At 44.4% G+C, this 23,569-nt stretch overlaps 1 protein-coding gene across 1 annotated transcript in view; it reads left to right on the top strand.

Annotated features, from left to right (window-relative positions):
• LOC126456215 (tubby-related protein 4) overlaps positions 1–23,569 on the top strand; it is a 509,546-nt gene that overhangs the window by 429,744 nt on the left and 56,233 nt on the right. Inside the window, exons 8-9 of the mRNA XM_050091971.1 lie at positions 7,852–8,080; positions 21,472–21,740. Coding sequence (XP_049947928.1) covers positions 7,852–8,080; positions 21,472–21,740 — 498 coding nt within the window. The remainder of the gene's footprint in view (positions 1–7,851; positions 8,081–21,471; positions 21,741–23,569) is intronic.

The following is a 23,569-nucleotide window of genomic DNA, read 5'->3' as shown; positions in this document are numbered from 1 at the left end:
TCTTTATATCTAACCGCAAAGTGAAATACCAATTTTCTTAAATTTAGCTTTATAACAGTTAATACAGCGAAATGTTTCCCAAAAAGATCTGCATCCTCTATTACACTGCCTAACGGGGTGAAATTCCAGTAACACTAAAACACATATTTTTTTATTCATAACCGAGAAGTCAAATACCAATTGACATAGATGTGGCCTTAAAAATCCTTTAGTAGTTCTTTAGTAATTATTTATTTTCAAATAGACTTTCACGCACTATTTTATCCCCTTGGTGGTTGAATTTCCAAAAATGCTGAAACACGTATTTTTTATTTTCTGACCGAGAAACCAAATACCAGTTTTCGTAGTTCTAGCTTCAAAATTCCTTTAATAGCGACGTACTTTCAAAAAGTCTTTCGTCCTCTTCTTCACCCTCTTACGAGTGGAATTTCGGACAATCCCTCCTAAAACGATGCCTACAGTAAGATCTGCACCATCTCCAAACTTCAAGTTTCTATCCTTAGCTGTTTAGGCTGGTCGATAATGACCCCTTAGGAGTTGAAATTCGAAAACCAGTGATGTGCGTACGTTTTATTTCTAACAGAGAAGCTAAATACAAATTTTCGTAGATTTAGTTTCGAAAATGCTTGCACAATGAAATATTTCCATAAAAACTTTCGCCCCCCATTTCACGCCCATAGGTCTTCAATTTCCAAAAACCACTGAAACATGTATTTTTTATTTCTAACTACGAAGCCAAATTTAAATTTTCATAGATTTAGCTTTAAAAATGTTTTATAATAAAATATATTCATAAAAAAATCTCATCCCCTCTTTCACCCCCTTATGGGGTCCAATTTCCAAAAGCTCTGAAACATGTATTTTTTTACTTCTAACCGAGAAGTTAAATGCCAATGTTCATAGATGTAGCTTTACAAATACCTCAGTCGTTCCTTAATAATTATATATTTTCATAAAATGTTTCACCCACTATTTCATCTCTACAGGGTTAAATTTCCAAAAATGCTGAAACACGTATTTCTCTATTTCTGACCTAGAAACCAAATGCCAGTTTTCGTAGGTCTAGCTTCAAAATTGCTTTAATACCGACATCTTTTTTTTTTTTTTTTCAAAAGAAACGTTCACCCCTTATTTCATCTCCTTAGGGTTCGAATTTCGGAAAATGCCTTACAGTAGAACATCCATACCTTCTTCAGATTTCAAATTTCTATCCTTTGCGATATGGGTTACGCGATGATGAATCAGTCATTCAGGACATTGCCTTTTATTCATAAAGATGTCACCACTGTGAGGGGCCCTATACACGCGTCAATTTTTCGGGACCAATTTATAGAGCGTCCGATAAATTGGGCGTGCGTTGGCACTTCCCGATCAATTTTTCTTGTTGGGCAGTCGGTTGAGTCCGACAGCCGGCCACCCCCCCCCCCACTCCCCCACTCCACCCAAAAAATCAACAAATAGTGCCGTATGTAGCACTGACCGACCAGCTTCCCAACTGACCATTGTCTGCTGTCTGCGCGCGAAAATGTACGCTGTTAAAAATGGCTAATGCGGCAGATATTGAGGCAGCTATAGTGATGACAAGAGTCTCTAGAGAGATACACAGATTGTAAGTGCCCGTGGCACACTGCATGCGAAGCGTACACCAATAGAGAACCTAGAAATGAAGCACTCGCTTCCCTGTTAGATACATCATCTATTTTATTTCTTTTCCTTTACTCAGGCAACTATAAACCATTTTGCAGGTTTCGGGTACCATTTTCGGCTGTGATTGCAGAGATACAACAGCACTAAATTTGAGAACCTGCTAACGTTTCACAGTGGCTACAAACAGAGCATGTTGCAAGTTATACGTTTACATTTATTTTAGTGAAAGTGGATCTGTAATGCTGATTGCATTTTTAATGTTAAATTGTCTGTTAGATGCTAAACATCAGAACGATACGCATACGTTAAAGCTGATAGCTTGTGTCACTGTTGGTGACAAAATAACTGCGTGAATCCTAAGGAAATCATGCCTCCCACCTAGGCCGAAATGCATAACGACATTTAAACATCGACTTCTCCTGCATATCTATATTTAAAAATGTTAAGACTCAAGATTATTATGTAGAACATAGTGCACAATATTCTGTGCAGGTTTTGGTCTGATAATATTTATGGACATTCATTTTAAAAGGATTTGAATTTTTAATTAACGGTGTACACATAGGAGATTCAGGACGAATGTTACATAATTTGTGAGGTGATTCTACTTGTGAAAATAAACCGAAATAGTCCTATGAACATGTGTCCGATTTTCGATCATTACGGAACTGGAGCGGGTTGAAGACTACACACAACCATGAATGATTATGAAGACAAGTGTGGATATTACGTACAGAAATGCTGTGTAGGCGCTGTGATGGACAAAATAATGATGGGTCAGAGGACTTATCCACCCTACAAGAGGCGTTCAAAAAGTTCCACACTCATCTCCATGCAATCGTCAACACGTTGGACGGTATGTTGGGTTGCACATCGAACATAATCCCAGCGGGCCTTTATGTGGGCAACAGCGTCGTCGATGCGAGTTCTTCACCTGTATCCACCTTCGTAGCGTACATATTCCCCTTCAACCAGCCCCATAGATAGAAGTCTAATGGGGTTAGGTCGGGTGGTCTGGCAGGCCAGTTAATGGGTCCGCTATGGCCGATCCGCCATTGAGAAAATGTGTTGGTCAGATACTGTGATACTTGTCTGGTACAGTGTATCGGTGATTCATCATGTTGCACGTACAACCACATGATATTTGACAGCAGCTGGTAATTTATTGTCACAGATTCGTCAATCTGATACATGAATCTGTGACAACAAATTACCAGCTTCTTTAAAGTCAGTACCGCCATTAGACTGTTTTTTATTTGCAGTGTTACATTTACATGATCATGATTTCGGCTTTTAAAGTGCCATTATCAAGTGTTTTCTGAAAGCATATTAGACAATAACAGTGAAATACATAACAAGTGATATAACCATAAGAATCCATATTTATAATGCTTACTTACAATGTTATACAGTGCCTAAGATGGCATACTGTCGTATTTAAAATACACTATTAGACACATTGTCTAAGGGTCAACATTTCTGGTAAAAGCCTACTGTTTTGTTTTATCACTCAGTATACCATCTTGAGTGAATGGCAGTTAGCTAAGTGTCAAATTGTCTTGGTCAAAGAAATTCCTGTTACAAACGGTGACTTTTTCTTTTAGTCTTTGGACTCAGTGTCCGGTAGGATAGGAAAGGTTAGGAGCAATTTATTTTCTTTGGTAGTTGTTAAATCTATGCAGTAGCTGTTTATCTTAGTCTACAATAAAGTTACCTGCTCATAAACATAAACAGTAACAAACCTCTCGATTATATTCGCTACATCCGTAAATATAGCAGTCCAGCTACTCACTGACGTTGCTCAAAGTACATTTTAGTAGGTAAATATACAGCTTCATACGTGAGATTAACACATTGCCAACTCTAAGTTGTGTAATTTTGCCTGAATTCAGAATTAATATAATACAGTGCAATTCCTTAGTCTACTCACTCATTAATTAACCAGTGAGGTTTGAGGCGATATTTATGATGTACGTATCATCAGGCGTGTAAATCCTATTATATGTGGTAGAACATTACTTTGGAATAAGTGCAAATAACACAGGTATGTGAACCATGTCTTGCACATAAAAGCATTTAAGCAAAAAAAGAATCAAACGATTTCATGTTGAACAGCATATTTAAATATAACATAGTATAAAGAGTAGAGATATCCTAGTATTTGTTAATGGTTGATAAGATACAATTACAAATGTGAGTGCACCGTGGTGTTGATATATATGGCCGCAATCTTGGTGCTATAAATCTTATTTACATGTTATAGTAGTGGCATCTTTCTTATATGATTTAAAGATGACACAGTAATGTTAACATCTTCATCAGCTACCACATATGAAATCCCCAAGTGAGTTAACTCCTATTTCTTAACAACAAAGATAAATGTAACATTATTGATCATAGTTACTTGTTAGAGAGGTAATAAGCAATGACAAGTAGTCGAAATTAGCTAGTCAGTCAATTAAATAGAAATCACATTACAGCCTACTATGGACCATGTTTACGTTTATTAAAAATAATATTTAGCTGCATGAGCATACGAAGATCCTGTAGCAGCTAAAATTGATGTATGGGTCACAATGAATCATACATTTGCTGTACATTGCCCCTCAACATGCATACCGAAAGGTGAGATTTCTTTCTGCGGAATTTTGTAACTCAAAAACTTAAGATTCCTCCGCTTCCAGCGATGTTGCCAGAATGAAAAGACGCCTTACCGTAGCCATAGAGAAAAATACCCCAGAACTACTAGAGAGGGCTTGGCGAGAGTGAGATAGGACTTTCTCCATATCAGATAAAAGTCTTACAGAAACTCTAAGGCCAGTGTAGAGATATATACCGGATTTTTCAAAATGAACATCTACGTTTCAAGAATTTGTCACATTTCTCAAATTCAATTTACAACTATAAATAATGCATCACATGAGTTCAATAAGAGCACTGTGTTTCACGCAGCACATACCGATTCGATATGCGAGTTCTTCCCAAACCTTGATCAGTGTCTCTGGAGTAATCGTTGCAGCAACTGGTTCAATCCTGTTTGTTAAGTCATCAGCTGATAGTGGAAGAACATGCACATGATCCTTTACGAACCCCCAAAGATAAAATTCGCATGATGTCGGATCGGGTGAAAATGGAGGCCATGCGAAACTAGCTCTGTCACTGGGCCACCTGTAGCCAATCCAGTGGTCAGGTACAACATCATTTAACGAATCTCTTTCTGAGTTATGCCAGTGAGGCGGCGCACCCTCTTGCTGCCAAATAGAGTTCTGTGGTTCAGCCTCTTCCAACATCGGAAAGAGCCGTAGTTCTTGAACATCAGGATAAGAAACACCAGTTACAGTTGCTTCATCACAAAAGAAAGGTCCACAAACTTACCGCCAGGACATGGCACAAAAAATCATTCAATTGAGGGGATTCCGGTTGCAACTGTACCATTTCGTGTGGATTTGCTGACCCCCAGACGTGCACCTTGTGTGTGTGTTCACTTTTCCTCTGAAATGTCATTTGCTACGGTCGCAGGTTCGAATCCTGCCTCGGGCATGGATGTGTGTGATGTCCTTAGGTTAGTTAGGTTTAAGTAGTTCTAAGTTCTAGGGGACTGATGACCTCAGATGTTCAGTCCCATAGTGCTCAGAGCCATTTGAACTATTTTTGAAATGTCATTTCATCACTGAAGATGACACGATCCAGATAACCCTCATCCTCATGCAACAACATTTAGTTTCTAAAGTTGGCATGTAAAACGTAGTCTGCAGGCTTTAGAGCTTGTAGCAACTGCAACCTATACGGATGTAGATGTAAGAGACTTCTTAAAAGTCTCCACACTGACATCACTGGAATTGCTAATTCCCCACTAGCCCTCCAAAATTATTTCTTTGGGCTACACGTATAACACTCTCTCACTCATTCAACACGTTCTTCAGTCACTCTTTGTCATTTCATCATGTTTCCTTCTCAAAAAGAGCCGGTGTCTTCAGAATGATGAAACCATCTACAGATGTTATTGTCACTAGGAGGATTGCAACTTAACTTCATACAGAAAGCACGTTGCACTGGAGCAACAGATTTAGTCGGTGCAAACTGTAAAACTGAGGAAGCTTTCTTTTCCCTAGTCGCCATCTTTGCTGCTAGCGCTTTCTAGCGGAAGACGAAGGAAACAGTGCTTGTGCATGCACACAGTTATACAAACAAAACTATTTGAGTTGGTCCTTCATTTAATATATTACACGGTGATTTTTTCCACCATATACAAACTCTAGGGGCTGATCGATGATATGGAACAAAAATGTCTAATGAACTTATCTCCAGAAATGAATGGTTGCCATGCTAGAGACCATTTATTCAACTATACTTTGTTTCAGATACTGCAGTCCAATACGCGCTGTACTACGGAGCCATAGTTACAGGAGGCATTATTTTCTCCTACAGGGCGGGACTGTTCCTCATATGTCATGCCCTAGTGCCCTCTCCAGCCAGTGTTGTGTCTGATTCACTTCTCTTGCTAATACAGCGCTGTACACAATAGTTCTGTATTCGAATCGAGAGCTTGCCGATATCTTTCCTTACAGAAAGGCAAATGGCAATGGGCGGCAAGCAGCAAGGTCGTATCAGAAGGCCTATGCCCGCCGACAACAACCACAGCGTTCAATGTTTTCAGCAGTGTTTCGCCGCTTGTCTGGGAGCGAGTCGTTTCAGGAAGCAGGAAGTCATGGAGGACGTAACCAAAAAGTTTGGGCTCCAGACTTGGAGAAAAATGTGATTAACACTGTGGAAGAAGACCACCATGTCAGTATGAGGCAATTGCCCTGCTAGTACAGTGTAACCCAGACCACTGGGTGGAACATTCTCTGCGACAACTGTTACTACCCTTATCACTTACAGCGTGTGCAGGGCTTACTAGCGACAGAGTTTCCACATTGGGAGCAGTTGGGTCACTGGCTTCTTCACCAGGCAACCACTATTCCGGGGTCTGAGTCATTCATCCTACTTACAGATGAGGCCACCTTTATGCGGAGTGGTATCTTCAACTTTCATAACAGTCATCTGCTGTATAGCATACAGAACACCACGGTATGGTGACAGTGAATCACCAGCATCGCTGCAGCCAGAATGTGTGGGCCGGGATATTTGGCGGCCGTATTTGGGACAAGTCTTCCTTCCATGTCGCCCAACAGGCAGACACTATCGGCGTTTCTTGCAGGTGACTTTGTCTCTCCTGCTGGAAGAAGTGCCATTGATGACCCGAAGGGTTATGTGGCTGCTGCAGGATGGTGCTCCAGCCCACTTCGCCATTAACGTCCGGATTCATCTCAATCGGGTCTTCCCTAGTGGATGTATCGGACGAGGGAGTCCATTTCCATGGCCTGCTCGTTCATTGGATCGCAACCCGTGCGATTTCTGGTTGTGGGGCCATCCCAAAAGTATCGTGCATGCAGAGCCCATTCCAGATGTGGAGACGCTGGAACAGCGTATTCATGCTGCCTTTGACACTGTTCAGATGCAGCCTGGCCGATGTGACCGTGTGAGGCAGAACATGCTACGGCGTGTACACGCATGCGTTGGGGCTCAGGTTAAAATGGCTCTGAGCACTATGGGACTCAACATCTGAGGTCATCAGTCCCCTAGACTTAGAACTGCTTAAACCCAACTAACCTAAGGACATCACACACATCCATGCTCGAGGCAGGACTCGAACCTGCATCCGTAGCAGCAGCGCGGTTCCGGATTAAAGCGCCTAGAACCTCTCGGTCACAGCGGCCGGCTGAGGCACATGGAAACCATTTTTAACACATACTATAAGTGCAACTGCATGTTACAGCGCGTATTAGACCGTAGTCTCTGTAACAATGTATTACTGAAAGCATGGGCACCAAGCACTTCCGGACATAAGTTCATTCGACCTTTTTTGTTGTGAATTCTCTCATTGGTGAATCCCTAGGGTTTGTAAATGGTGGAAAAAATCACCCTGTATTTGTGTTGAATGTAATAAATGCTACAAAAACTTAAAACTCTGAAAATGGTTTTGAAACACCCCATACTTCTCTCTTAGAGATAGTGGTAAGATCGCGAAATTAATTTTATTTTTGGTGAACATGTAGTCACATGAAATCTTCCAAACGTTTCTAAAGGCGTTGTTTAGCTTTCTGCTCAGCACTCTCGCTATGGTTTGAAACGATGGTGACATTTGTTTTGTCGTGTTGGCAGTGCTGTGTTCCTGAGACGTCTGCCCTGAGGGAGTTCGTGTCGCGCCCGCCTGCAGGCAGCGTCAGGCTCCACTGCACCATGATCAGGCACGACGACGACTCCAACCTGAGCTCCGGCACGTGCTACACGCTGTACCTGGAGTACCTCGGGGGCCTCGTCCCGCTGCTCAAAGGGAAGCGGACCAGCAAGATCCGGCCGGAATTCGTCATTTTCGATCCTCAGGTCGACGGTCAGTCCCATTTAATGAACCAGTTTCCAAGCTACTTTTTTCTGTTATGTTACTTTTATTCCATTACTAGCTGTAAAAGACCCGCTTCGCACGGTTTTTAACTTCATTTGTTTTCTGCGAACATTCCTGATCACTCGAGAACATTCGAGGCCATGCTAAAAATGAACATTCAAAAAATCGGGAAAAAATTTGTATTCACGTTAAAAAGCTATTCTCGAATGTTCAAAAATACTCTCCAATACTCTTAAATCCATTGGAGTATTCAACAGTATTACAATTTAGAATAAAGCAGTCTGCCAATCATTTCTGTATAGAGCTCCAACAATATTCCAAAACATTCTAGAACGTTAAAAAATAATTCAAGAACTATCTAGACCAGGGGTCGCCAACAAAATTTTCTCGAGGACCCTCAAATCGAGCATGACTGGTACTTTGTCATATCACAGTATCAAGTACCTAAGAAAGCTAAATTAAGAGTGTTTTTATACGTTTTCAATTTTTGGTACTTAGAAAAAACATTGACATATTCATTATTGAAAAAGTATTGAATTTAAAACTTTTTCAATTTAGCCATCTTTGTTATTGTGAGGCGGCCAAAACAAAAAATCGGTTATCATACGAAATATATTTAACATATTTTTTATTCTAATAGCACCTTGTGGACCCCTGGGGGTCTGCGGACCACCTGTTAGGAACCACTGAACTAGACCATTCTAAAATCTAGACTATTCAAGAACATTTTAGAAGACTCATTAAAGCTCGACGACACAGATGACTATCGAATTCTCCCTGTACATCTTGTAACATAACAAGCGTGTAAATGAAAAAGAAATTATGAGAGGCAAAATGGAAATTAAAATGCAGTCGACTAAATGTGCGTGACATTTTCTCGTTTTCCGCTGCCATCAATGCATATAGCCAGCATAAATGCTCGATAAAATAGGTAAATCTCGAACTTTTCCCGTAAAATGTACATTGATGCAAAAGAGATTGAAGATGTGCTGGTGACCACAACAGTGTGACAGCGACAACTTCAAACACTTATATCTCTGCACACATCTCCAGAAACACAACTACCACACAACCATCATAATACATAACAGGGGAACCAAGGGTAACACCTAACACAAAAACTAATGATTGATGGTGGTTGGATGTAAAACATAAAGCTGTACAAAACCAGCATAATCTCAGTAGAGCTGTAATTAATGCAGTGAAAGAAAACTTTGCTTTGAGTATATTTCACACTTAATTAACTTATTCTATCGCAATAATTGCTTGTGAACTAAATTTGTCAGCTTGTTATTTGGTGAGTAGACACACAAATTCTCTGGATTTCCCATCCCTAGATGAAAAAAGCAGGATCCTTTCACATTTTAATGTTTGCTTTTGTGCCTTATTTATGGTGATATTAAACGCTAATGTTACTGGAAATTGCAGTCTTTTGAACTGAAACAGCAGTTTGGAAGACATGAGTGGGATTCTTGAAATAAATTATGTTTAGCCTTTATCTTTCACTGGTATTATGTTTGCTTCAGTTAACTTGTTTGATAACTGTTTGAGACAATTTCTTGTTTTGAATTTTTCAAATTAATATTGTCAAGTACTTCATTTCTTACTGCTGCAAAGGCTCTTTCAAATAAGCAACTTTTGAATGTTGTTTGGAAAAGACTTTATCTATTAATTCATTCAGGCTGTTGACCCCCATTACATAAATCATTTGCAAGTTCAATTTTGCCAGTTACACAAACAATCGGATGAATGCCTTCACTAATTTGTGAGAGATATTCCATAAATCATTTGTAAGTTCAATTTTGCCAGTTACACAATCACTGGATGAATGCCTTTACCAATTTATAAGAGATGTTTGATATAAAGTTTTGCTTCTTCATCACTGGGAAGCTGAACTCTCTTTCCTCACTCGAAGCCAAAGAAATGATTTCGTCAAACATGCATTTGTTTCATCTGCTGGTGTTGATTTTGGAATAACTTGAAGCGATTTTCGAAAAGTCCAGAATGTGCAAGTAAAGCAACCCCCCCTCCCCCAATTAATTCCAGTTTACCTCGAATATCCAGAACATTCTGGAATCTCCTGGAAGATTGTATGACATTATGGAATATTCTCGAACATTGTGGAACGGACATTCCGGCCACTCTCGGCCACTTCTGTATTCGATTGCAAGCATCTTCACTTTCTTCTCATAATACGTTCATTGGCATGGAGCTCTTTTTGACACTAATATCTTCCAACCCAACCTCTGCAGTTTGAAACCAAATCTCCTTCGTGGGTGGGGCATGGATGTCTACCGTACCATATGACCCTCTTGGGGCTGCAGGATTGTGTGGTTGAGTAATAGCAGCAAACACGGACAAACCACACTTTCATTTTTTATCACTTCGCGAACAAATGCCCTCTAAAGACACCCATGTCTTCATAACTAGCCGCTGCAGTTCGAAAACAAAACATTCTTCGTGGATGGTGGATAGAGGTTTACCACACCATATAACCCCCACAGAACTGCGAAATTCACTTGCGAAGAGTTGACAGCATGCACAACACATCACATTTATCTTTGTTATAAAACAATGGGAAGTCCAGATAATATCAACAATTATTATGAAGAGGATAGATTGCTACTCATCTTAAAGATGACAGGCTGAGTTGCGCACTAAGCATCTGGCCAAACCCTTCTTCACGAAAAGAGAAAGAAGAAGACTTTGGCTTAGTGTGTAACAGTCTTTAAGGTGTGCCTGTGTGCAACTCAGTGTGTCATCATTACAGTGAGTAGCAATCTGTCCTTTTCAAAACTGTTGTTACTTTTATCATGTGTACTTATTTCATCTGTTTCTATCCATTGCATCCTGGATACACAGGAAAGGGGAACATATTGCTTTATATGTGTTTCTAGCTACACTGCTGTCAACTAAAATTGCAGCACTACGAAGGCGCCGTGCAACTAACTTCAAATTAGCATGAAATATAGTATACGCTCAGATAAGGAAATTACCAACGTTTCAGCGCAACCACACGAATTAGGCTGCTGTGAAAGATTATACAGTGGATTTCTTATTCACAAGTCGCATTTAAATGTTGTTTGTTTGGGAAAGATCGTGTTGACGTCAAGTAAGAAGGGGATCAATTACCAGCGCATGTAGGAATTCGAGAGTGGTCAGATCGTGGCCTATGGGGACTGCTGTTTAATGGTCCACAGTACTGCTACTCGCGTTGATCGGGCTCCCTGGACATCGTGCTAGTATGGAATCAATTTGTTCAGGAGGTTCATACTCAGAGCCGTGAAGGATCTCAACAATCCCAAGCGACTAGCGCCCGAGAGGACATCGTTTATATGGCCTTGTATGTTTGTACAGACATGTCACGTCACTTGAATCAGGAAATGGGCTTGTTTCCAGCAACACAAGTATCCACATCTCATTGGGCCGGTCCATCTTCCTCCTCGACTTACCGGGGCAAATTACCTTCACTTTTTGCAAGAAACTCTACCCGGCCTGCTGGAAAATATTCCCCTGGACACACGGCTACGCATGTGGATGCAGCATGATGGGGCGGCCGCACATTGGTTCAAATGGTTCAAATGGCTCTGAGCACTATGCGAGTTAACTTGGCAATCCTATCCCGACACATCCATTGTGGTTTCATGATAAGACGTACCGGGAAAAACCCGTCAACAGCTGTTAGTTCGCGTACAGAAAGTCAGAGCCTTTTTTGTAGCTAGGACATTGTTTACTTACAGCAGGTGCTCGAACTGGCGACCCTCTGACGCGACACAAGCTTGGTAACGTCGAACGCTGTTTTGCCGAACTCTTTCAAAGATTCCTGGCATGGCCCTGATGCGATTGGCCACGTGTTGAATGCGAACCATTAATTTCTCTTCGTTTATAGGGGTTTGCGTCCAGGTGGGTGAACTAGAACCTTGAAGAATCCCCACAGGAAGAAGTCGGGTGGCGGGAGGTCCGGTTATCAAGGGGGCTATGTCCTAAGAGCACCTCTGCCAATTACCTGGCCATCGAAGACTTCATTTAAATATCCGAGCACAGCACGACTGCTATGTGCGGGCGGGCCGGCCGGAGTGGCCGTGCGGTTCTAGGCGCTGCAGTCTGGAACCGAGCGACCGCTACGGTCGCAGGTTCGAATCCTGCCTCGGGCATGGATGTGTGTGATGTCCTTAGGTTAGTTAGGTTTAATTAGTTCTAAGTTCTAGGCGACTGATGACCTCAGAAGTTAAGTCGCATAGTGCTGAGAGTCATTTGAACCATTTTTTATTCTATGCAGGAACAGATTTATTGACTATATGAACACAGCTTGCTTAAACTACAGAGTTATTCATTAATAAGTCTTTTTGATCCATTATGAATGTGGATTATTGCGATTGTGATAAATAAAGCTTCCTGGCAGATTAAAACTGTGTGCCAGACCGAGACTCGAACTCGAGACATTTGCCTTTCGCGGGCAAGTGCTCTACCAACTGAGCTACCCACGCACGACTCACGCCCTCTCCTCACAGCTGTACTTCCGCCAGTACCTCGTCTCCTACCTTCTAAACTTTACAGAAGCTCTCCTGCGAACCTTGCACAACTACCACTCCTGAAAGAAAAGATACTGCGGAGCCATGGCTTAGCCACAGCCTGGGGGATGTTTCCAGAATGAGATTTTCACTCTGCAGCGGAGTGTGCGCTGATATGAAACTTTCCTGGCAGATGAAAACTGTGTACCGGTCCGAGACTCGAGCTCGGGACCTTGGTCTTTCGTGGGCAAGTGCTCTACCATCTGAGCCACCCAAGCACGACTCACGCCCCGTCCTCACAGCTTTACTTTTGCCACTACCTCGTCTCCTATCTTGCAAACTTTACAGAAGCTCTCCTGTGAACCTTGCAGAACTACAACTCCTGAAAGAAAGGATATTACGGAGACATGCCATAGCCACAGCCAGGGGGATGTTTCCAGAATGAGATTTTCACTCTGCGGCGGAGTGTGCGCTGATATGAAGCTTTCCTGGCTGATGAAAACTGTGTACCGGACCGAGAGTCGAAATCGGGACCTTTGCCTTCTGCGGGCAAGTGCTCTACCATCTGAGCTACTCAAGGACGACTCACGCCCCGTCCTCACAGCTTTACTTTTGCCAGTATCTCGTCTCCTACATTCGAAACTTTGCAAAAGCTCTCCTGCGAACCTTGCAGAACTAGCACTCCTGAAAGAAAGTATATTGCGGAGACATGACATAGCCACAGCCTGGGGGATGTTTCCAGAATGAGTTTTCACTCTGCAGCGGAGTGTGCGCTGATATGAAAAATTACTGGCAGATTAAAACTGTGTACCGGACCGAGACTCGAGCTCGGGACCTTTGCCTTTCGTGGGCAAGTGCTCTGCCATCTGAGCTACCCTAGCACGACTCAAGCCTCATCATCACAGCTTTACTTCTGCCAGTACCTCGTCTCCTACCTTCCAAACTTTTACAGAAGCTCTCCCGCGAACCTTGCAGAACTAGCACTCCTGAAACAAAAGATATTGCGGAGACATGCCATAGCCACAGCCTGGGGTATGTTTCCAGAATGAGATTTTCACTCTGCAGCGGAGTGTGCGCTCATATGAAACTTCTTGGCAAATTAAAACTGTGTACCGGACCAAGGCTCGAAATCGGGACCTTTGCCTTTCGTGGGCAAGTGCTCTACCTCTGAGCTACCCAAGCACGACTCGCGCCCCGTCCTCACAGCTTTACTTCTGCCAGTATCTCGTCTCCTACCTTCCAAACTTTTGCAGAACTATCACTCCAGAAAGAAAGGATATCGCGGAGACATGCCATAGCCACAGCCTGGGGGATGTTTCCAGAATGATATTTTCACACTGCAGCGGGGTGTGTGCTGATATGAAACTATCCTGGCAGATTAAAACTGTGTACCGGACCGAGCCTCGAACTCGGGACCTTTGCCTTTCGCGGGCAAGTGCTCTACCATCTTTTTTTTTTTTTTTACACTCTGTTGCGCTGACCACTTTTTTTTTTTTAAGTCATGTATGAAAATAGTGACTCGTAGAATTAATGGAGGAAACTGAGCTTCCATCTCGACAAATCACTACAATTACAATTACCTAAACAACAGATCTCTGTCTGAATTTTTTTTTTTTTACTTAAATGTCATACATCTATACAAATACATAAATGAGATTTACATACAAGTTAAATGAAAGTGATAATAAAAAATAAAAATTCGTATTCCAAGCGGATTTTTTTATCTTTTTTTTTGGGAGCAGGAAGGCAGGGTAAACAAACAATCTTTATTCGTGCAATTGTACTATCTTAGGGATAAGAAAAGGATCGAGACAGCAAAAACAATTTGGAAACCAGAAAATCAACGTAAAGGCCGCCCTTTTTTTGTGTAACATGAATAAAGTAAATGACAATCCTAGTCACGGGCGGGAGTGAAAATGAAGTTATCACCTGCATCACAATCCCTGCAGCACGCGGTGTCGCATCATAAGTCTGGCAGACAGCCATATAATCTTGACCATTTCTGCCTTTGTGGGCGGCATATATTTATGTATTTCTCCTGCGTCGACCATGTAGGGGCCAGTTTTCTTCTCAGTGTGCTGTATGCCAATATAACTGAACCGCGCAGTATTGTCTCTAGTCGTTCTGCTGCAGGAGTCTTCTCAGTTCTGGGACACCCCAGCTGTCGGGCGGATTGTGAAAAACACTTCCTAAAAAATTGTAAAAGTAAGTCCTGTATTTCGTATGACTCCGTATGAGCTCGTGTTGTTCTTGTAAATACATCCAATAATCCATCACGGACTTAATATCGTACGAATACAAATATTTCGTCGCATGTCCAGCGATCCAATTGACCGCATACGTCTTTTGTTTGGGAAAAAAGGTCTTGTCCGGTAGAAAAAGTACATCCGATGTGATTTCTGTGTAGTTAGTGCGCCGAAGGAAGGCCAATATTCGACGCGTCAGCATCGAGACGTCCCTCGCTGCGCCACACACTAAACCATGTTCTTCCGTTGCTAACAGGCCACAGTTTGTGCAAAGAGGAGAATCGACCATATGAATTGTATGTAATCGACTCCTGGCCACAAGTTTACGGTTTATAAGAATGTACCACATCGATCTCGCTGCTGTTGACAGTAATGGAGTATGCACTGCACACCAAATGTGGTTCCACGTTCTCGACGGGTATTTGAATTCCACTACGTTGCGGGCATGGTGATCCATGAAGCACCTATAGATCTCCCGAGTCGTGGGTATTCTCGTCGAAGGTACTTTCAGACGAATATAACTGTAATCAACAAGAAATGAGGCAATGTGTGCAAGAGAAGGCGAAATATTGCCCACCGCAATAGGGGGTTCGTACGAAGGCGGAACAAGTACTTCTATCAGAGCTGACGTTATGGTGTGCTTTCGTTGTTGCCAATTTCGTATCATCGCTCGCATGTAAAGCGCCAGAGCTTTGTTTCGCACGTTTGTGAGGTTGAGGCCACCGTTCCGGAATTGTAGTGTTAACGTGTCATATGTGATCTTAAATAACATCCCAGTACTAACATAGTAACCAAAGGCAGCCATGAGGCGGTCTGCAATACCCTTCGGTATTGGTAGGATCTGCGCTAAATGGGGCAGTCGTGACGCTATGTGAACGTTAGTGTATGCCACACGCTGGATCATGTCAAAGACTCTCAGTGAGTCGTTCCGTATCGCCAGACGAACATTTTGCAGAAGCCGCCGAGAACTCGCCGCCGCTGACCGCCGTAGTGAACGGGTAAATGTGATCCCCAGACATCTCAGCGATTCCACCGTCTGAAACGGTCCCGGTATGTCTTCCAGACCCCGTCCAATGTGCATAATTTTGGATTTCGTCATGTTAATGACACTGCCTGCTGCCGTCCCGTAAGAGTCTAGATATTCAACAGCCTGATGCACTTCATGACCTGATCTGACAAGAAGGATCAGGTCGTCCGCATATGCGCGACAAACGAAAGAGTTCTCATTAAGCGCTATGCCAGTAAGTGAGCGCCTCATAACACACATCAGCGGCTCAAGCGCTATCGCAAACAGCATCATGGAGAGTGGGCACCCTTGTCGGACGGAACTGTTAATAGGAACCGAGCCCGCTTCCCGACCGTTTACAATCACCTTCGATGTAGCCCCTCGTATTAGCCTCTTAATGATGGAGATGAAAACAGGTGGAATCTCCATTCGGCTTATGACTGACGCCAAGAAGTCATGGTTTATCCTGTCGAACGCACCATCGAAGTCCACAGATATCATCGCTGCTCGCATTTTACAAGTTTCCGCAAGGGCGATAACGTCACGGTATTCTCTTAACGCCGAGGAGATGTTGCTTCGCACCCCTAGGCAAGCCTGATCAGGGGATATTGTCCTGGATATCGCCAGCTTGAGACGAGACGCTAGTAGCCGTGCAAAAATTTTATAATCGGTGTTTAGCATAGTGAGAGGCCGATATTGATTAACACTGCGACTCCCCGCCATCTTCGGGATGGGAAGAAGAAAGCCCGTCACAAAATCCGACGGTAGTCGCATGTTCGGACTCATCGCCGCATTGTACATCGACACCAACTGTGGCATCATCATGTCCACGAATTCTCGATAAAACTCTAGCGTAATCCCATCTGGCCCCGGTGATTTATGGGCCGCTCCTTTTGTGAGTGCCACCTTTATATCGTCTTCTGTGAGTGGCTCCATAAGCGCTGCCTTATCCGTCTCTGTCAGTGTCGTTTGCAGATGTTGCAGTATCTCTTCCCCTACCTGACGGTCCGTCGGTGTACCGGCATAGAGATGGCGGAAATGATCTAAAAATTCATTTGCAATGTCCTGTTGTGTTGTCAGTTGACGGCCATCTAAACGATGGAGCACTGTTACCAATGCCCGGCGGTAACGCTTATGTTCCCGCGACACATGGTGCATCGAGGTACGTTCCCCAGTGATGGTGTCAAGACATCTTGCCCGTATTGGGATGCCACCCAGTCGTCGTCGCGTGAGCGATAGGATTTGTGCCTTGACACGATGAACTTCCGCATGATGTTCTGCAGACGGCACCTGGAAGGACAGCTCACGAAGCATGGTGTAATAATAATCAAGAGTGTCTCTCTGCCATCTCGCCTTATCCCGACCATACTGTATTAGAGCTCTTCGTATTGCCGGCTTAGTGCACTCGAGCCACCATTGAAGCACGGAGGTATACGTTGGTAGACGGCGTTGACATGTGGCCCATACCTCCTCGACTCTCTGACGACATTCGGGGTCCGCCAAAAGGGACGAATTGAGCTTCCATGTCCCGCGGCTTCTCCACACACTTTGCCTAGGGATTGACATGGTACAAATGTAAGCCAGATGATCAATAAATGCCGCAGGCCATCGTTCCGCTTCGACCACCTTATCCTGTAGGCCTACCGAAACATATATTCGATCGAGTCTGCTCGCCGAGTGACTGGTAAAAAAAGTATATCCCTCACGGTTCCTATGAATCATGTCCCAGGTGTCGCTCAACTCCAGATCCCGGCATAGCACATGCAATTCACGACAGGTATTGTAATGTGGTGTCTGGTCTTTTTGGGCTAAAACACAGTTGAAGTCACCACCTATAATGAAATGATCGAATCTGCCGGTAAATAAGGGCAAAATCTCTTCCGAATAATATCTCGCACGCGCCCGTCTGTTGTCTGTGCCGGAAGGGGCATAAACATTGAGAATGCGAATTCCATTAACAGTTATCGCCAGTCCTCGTGCCGAAGGTAGATAAGCCAGGTCTCGGACCGGAATCCCGTCCCGGACCAATATCGCCGTGCCACTGTCGTTGTTCGAGTGCGGCGAGGTGTAGATGTCCCCATGTACTTCCTGGAACTCAGGAATGTAAATTTCCTGCACCATCAGTATACCCACATCCGACGCGTATATCATGTCCCTAAACAACTGCTGTTTCACGGGCGATCTAATGGTATTTACATTCACTGTCCCTATTCTGTATGCCTGGGGTCGAGTAGCTGTCATCTCCACATGATGTTAAAATGACAAAGTTTCACCGTGTCGATAGTCCCTTTGCACATCCGCCGAGGGTCGCCCGAGGAACGTGTCCCTGCGGCATTAGGTTGCTTGAGATGCGGACGGATGCAAGGCCCCACCAATAGAATGGTCCGCATCGATGATGTCGTCGTCTTGCTCATACCAGCTGATACTATTGGTGTGCTCCAAATTTTCCTGTGCGGCATTGATGTGTGACATCTGTTGTTCTTTCGCAGCTGTAGACTCCACCGCCGAAGGGGTAGCAGGCCCCTGAGCGGATGCGTCGTCTGAACGATATGACATCATTTCACTGTCCGAATTCATATGATCTGCGATATCCGAAGCTTGTGGTTCCATGTCAGACAGGTCCATAGTGTTAGACTCGTCTGGGCTCCCTAGAAGAGAAGGGAGCGTCTCCGCAGAGTTTAGTCGGCGCTTCTTGCGGCGCTTTGGCGAGCGTTGTTTGCGGGCCCTAACCTCGGCCTCTGGTGTTGGCGCATCTTGCATCTCCTGCGTTCCCGTCACCGCCACAATGCCCTGGGGCCGTTCCACTTCAGCTTACATGCCTATTGTGACGCTCTCATCCTCTTTCTGCGCCACCTGTAGTGTCTGAGATTGGAGGTTGGTCGGAGCCATTCCTTCTTCAGTGGCGTCCGAAGGCGCCTCAATCAACTGCGGCGTCGGTTCGATGGTGCGCTCCGACCTCGGCGTCACCTCCCCGCGAAGTGCCGTCACGTAAGTCATCGGCAGTGACGTTGGTGTAGTCGGATTCTGGAAGTCTCCGCTGGGGAGTTGCACGAGTCTCCTCTGCATACACGCTGATCGAAGATGTCCTTCACCACCACACCCGGAGCATGTCTGGGGCTGTCCATCATAGATGGCAATAGCTCTACAGCCGCCGATGTTCATGTACCATGGCACATGTTTCGTAAGGGCAATTCGCACCTGTCGGACACCATTGAGCACTGGATACGTGCTAAAACTTGCCCAGCGTTCGGCCGTATGACTAATAACTCTGCCATATGGCTGGAGTGATTCAGTGACCAATGATTCGGGTACCTCGAAAGGCAGCTCGAAGATTCGAATCGTACGCACGCCCAGGCCCGAATGAGCGACTAAAACTTCGCCAATATGACCATCGGAGTGTCGAAACTGGAATCCTCGTTTGGTGGCTTCAATGATCCTATCACATGCTGCGTCGTCAATCATCTTTACGTAAAGAGTGATGCTCACGATTGATAAATGAATTCCAATAATCTCCGTGTAATTAAGATGCACTTCGTCCCTCAAGAAACGTTCGATTTCGAAAGCCTTCGGTCTTGCATACTCGTTACAGAACGTGAAATGTATCCTGGTTTTTCGAAAATTGTGTGCCATTGCGTTCGATTCAAACAGTAACACACACGAGTGACGACGGTGTAAACGCCGCTTCTTCCGCGACCGTTCGCAGCCGAGACGTAAACAAGTCCGAGCTGCTCCGCGGCGAAAGGCGACCATCTGAGCTACCCAAGCACGACTCACGTCTCGTCCTCACAGCTTTACTTTTGCCAGTATCTCGTGTCCTACCTTCCTAACTTTACACAAGCTCTCCTGCGAACCTTGCAGAACTAGTACTCTAGAAAGAAAGGATTTGCGGAGACATGGCTTAGCCACAGCCTGGAAGGTAGGAGACGAGATACTGGTAGAAGTAAAGCTGTGATGCGGGTCGTGATTCGTGCTTGGGTAGCTCAGATGGTAGAGCACTTGCTCGCGAAAGGCAAAGCCGCGCGGGAGTAGCTGAGCGTTCTTGGGCGCTGCAGTCATGGACTGTGCGGCTGGTCCCGGCGGTGGTTCGAGTCCTCCCTCGGGCATGATGTGTGCGTTTGTCGTTAGGATAATTTAGGTTAAGTAGTGTGTAACGCGTGAGGCAATACTGACCCTACGACTTATCTTAGAAAATAGATTAAGGAAAGGCAAACCTACATTTCTAGCATTTGTAGACTTAGAGCAAGCTTTTGACAATGTTGACTGGAATACTCTCTTTCAAATTCTAAAGGTGGCAGGGGTAAAATACAGGGAGCGAAAGGCTATTTACAATTTGTACAGAAACCAGATGGCAGTTATAAGAGTCGAGGGGCATGAAAGGGAAGCAGCGGTTGGGAAGGGATTCAGACAGGGTTGTAGCCTGTCCCCGATGTTATTCAATCTGTATATTGAGCAAGCAGTAAAGGAAACAAAACAGAAATTCGGAGTAGGTATTAAAGTCCATGGAGAAGAAGTAAAAACGTTGAGGTTCGGCGATGACATTGTTATTCTGTCAGAGACAGCAAAGGACTTGGAAGAGCAGTTGAACGGAATGGACAGTGTCTTGAAAGGAGGATATAAGATGAACATCAACAAAAGCAAAACGAGGATAATGGAATGTAGTCAGTTGATGCTGAGGGAATTAGATTAGGAAATGAGACAATTAAAGTAGTAAAGGAGTTTTGCTATTTTGGGAGCAAAATAACTGATTATGGTCGAAGTGTAGAGGATATAAAATGTAGACTGGCAATGGCAAGGAAAGCGTTTCTGAAGAAGAGAAATTTGTTAACATCGAGTATAGATTTAAGTGACAGGAAGTCGTTTCTTAAAGTATTTGTATGGAATGTAGCCATGTATGGAGGTGAAACATGGACCATAAATAGTTTGGACAAGAAGAGAATAGAAGCTTTCGAAATGTGGTGCTGCAGGAGAATGCAGAAGATTAGATGGATAGATCACATAACTAATGAGGAGGTATTGAATAGAATTGGGGAGAAGAGGAGTTTGTGGCACAACGTGACAAGAAGAAAGGACCGGCTGGTAGGACATGTTCTCAGGCATCAAGGGATCACAAATTTAACAATGGAGGGCAGCGTGGAGGGTAAATATCGTAGAGGGAGACCAAGAGATGAATACACTAAGCAGATTCAGAAGGATGTAGGTTGCAGTAAGTACTGGGAGATGAAGAAGCTTGCACAGAAGAGTGTAGCATGGAGAGCTGCATCAAACCAGTCTCAGGACTGAAGTCAGCAACAACAACAACAGTGTGTAACCTTAGGGACTAATGACCTTAGCAGTTAAGTCTCATAAGATTTCACACACATTTGAACATTTGAACAAAGGCAATGGTCCCGAGTTCGAGTCTCGGTCCGGCACACAGTTTTCATCTGCCAGGAAGTTTCATATCAGGGCACACTCCGCTGCAGAGTGAAAATCTCATTCTGTGATGAATAAAGGTTTTCAGAGATGACTGCAAGTAGTGACCTTTTGATTAGAGTATAATTTTATTTTCTAATTAGGAGTTTCAAGTCGCCTCATGACTCATCGACGAGTGTCTCGTGTTCTCCTGTTCGCATGTAGAATCGAGCCTGGGAGGCGACTCGAACCACGACTCTGGCAAGAGCAGCGGCTCCTCCCAGAACGCGGCCAGCGACACTTCGGACACGGAGCGCGAGGAGGGCTGCGGCAGCCCGCGCGTCCAGAGGCGCAAGCGGCGCCGCAACAAGTCGCACGGCGGGGGCGGCGGCGGGGGCGGCGGAGGCGGCGGTGAGAAGGCCAGCAGCGCCGCTGCGGGGGCCGCCGCCGACGCCGAGCAGGAAGACCTCACCTACGTCGACACCCTGCCCGAGGTACGTCTGTTGCCCTCTGCTCGCGCTTGCTCGTTCGTGCAACTGCCTTGTAAACCAGCATGGGCTCCGGAAATGTCGATCATGTTAAGCACAACTTGTGGCTTTCGGGCATGTTTTGATTCAGTAGCATTTAGACACCTTCTAAGGGCGTGTTTCCCATCCTTGGTTAAACGATTGCCCCCCCCCCCCCCCACCTCCCGTTACCATCTGTTCCCCCCATTCCTCCACGCATTATCACCAACTTTAGCACCTAAGTTAACTGTAGAATGAAAGACTTCTCTTGAAACACTTTTATTTTTAAAATGGTGAAAGACGAATAATTTAGTTTGGGTGTATGTGTGCTTGAGTGTGTCAGTGTGCGTCTGTGTGTGTGTGTGTGTGTGTGTGTGTGTGTTTGTGTTTGTGTGTGTGTGTGTATGTGTGTGTGTGTGTGAGAGAGAGAGAGAGAGAGAGAGAGAGAGTTAGAACGAATAACGAAGGAATTCGTGATGCATTGCAGTGCTACCAACAATTTCTTCTCAGGAAAAAACCTAACTATCCACAGTGAGTGTTGATACTGGGTGATCAAAAAGTCAGTATAAATTTGAAAACTGAATAAATCACGGAATAATGTAGATAGAGAGGTACAAATTCACACATGCTTGGAATGACATGGGGTTTTATTAGAACCAAAAAAATACAAAAGTTCAAAAAATGTCCGACTGATGGCGCTTCATCTGATCAGAATAGCAATAATTAGCATAACAAAATAAGACACAGCAAAGATGATGTTCTTTAAGGGAAATGTTCAATATGTCCACCGTCATTCCTCAACAATAGCTGTAGTCGAGGAATAATGTTGAGAACAGCACTGTAAAGCATATCCGGAGTTATGGTGAGGCACTGGTGTCGGATGTCGTCTTTCAGCATCCCTAGAGTTGTCGGTCGATCACGATACACTTGCGACTTCAGGTAACCCCAAAGCCAATAATCGCACAGACTGAGGTCTGGGGACCTGGGAGGTCAAGCATGACGAAAGTGGCGGCTGAGCACACGATCATCATCAAACGATGCGCGCAAGAGATCTTTCACGCGTCTTGCCATATTGGGTGGAGTGCCATCCTGCATAAACATCGTACGTTCGAGCAGGTGTTTATCAGCCAGGCTGAGGATGATGCGATTCTGTAACATATCGGCGTACCTCTCACCCGTGACGGTAGCAGTTACAAAACCAGAATCACGCATTTCCTCGAAGAAAAAAGGCCCAATAACGGTAGATGTGGTAAATGAGCTTCGTCGCTCCACAACACGTTACTCAACTAATCGTCATCTTCCGCCATCTATTGAAACGCCTACATCGCAAATGCCCTCCGCTTCACTAAATCGCCAGGTAACAGTTCATGATGCCGATGGATTTTGTACAGATAGCATCGGAGGGTACGCCTAAGTGCCAACCAAACAGTAGTGCATGGAATGCGGGTGCAACGTGCGACTGCACGAGCGCTGACTTCCCCGTGCATAGACGAACCCGCTTCAGTCTCCATTTCTTCCTGAATTGTCTCAGCAGCATTACGCCTTGTGCTCGGTCGGCCACTACGGGGTCTATCGTCTAAACAACCCGTGGCTTCGAACTTCGAAATCATTCTCGCCACAGCTGCATTTGTCAACGGACCTTTACCCGATCGAATCCCCTTCCTATAGCGATAGGATCGTAACGCTGAACTAGCACATTCGCCATTCTGATAATACTTCACTAAAAGCGCCTTTTCAGGTAACGTCAACATGCTGCGACTGCTGGCGCATCTGATTCTCTCTCTCATTACAGCTCCTTTTAAACACGATTGTCATGC

This window comes from Schistocerca serialis, chromosome 1, assembly GCF_023864345.2.
Source record: "Schistocerca serialis cubense isolate TAMUIC-IGC-003099 chromosome 1, iqSchSeri2.2, whole genome shotgun sequence".
Classification (NCBI taxonomy): Eukaryota; Metazoa; Arthropoda; class Insecta; order Orthoptera; family Acrididae; genus Schistocerca; species Schistocerca serialis.
Note: the sequence above shows the minus strand (reverse complement) of the source record. Positions and strands in the feature narration are given on the sequence as shown.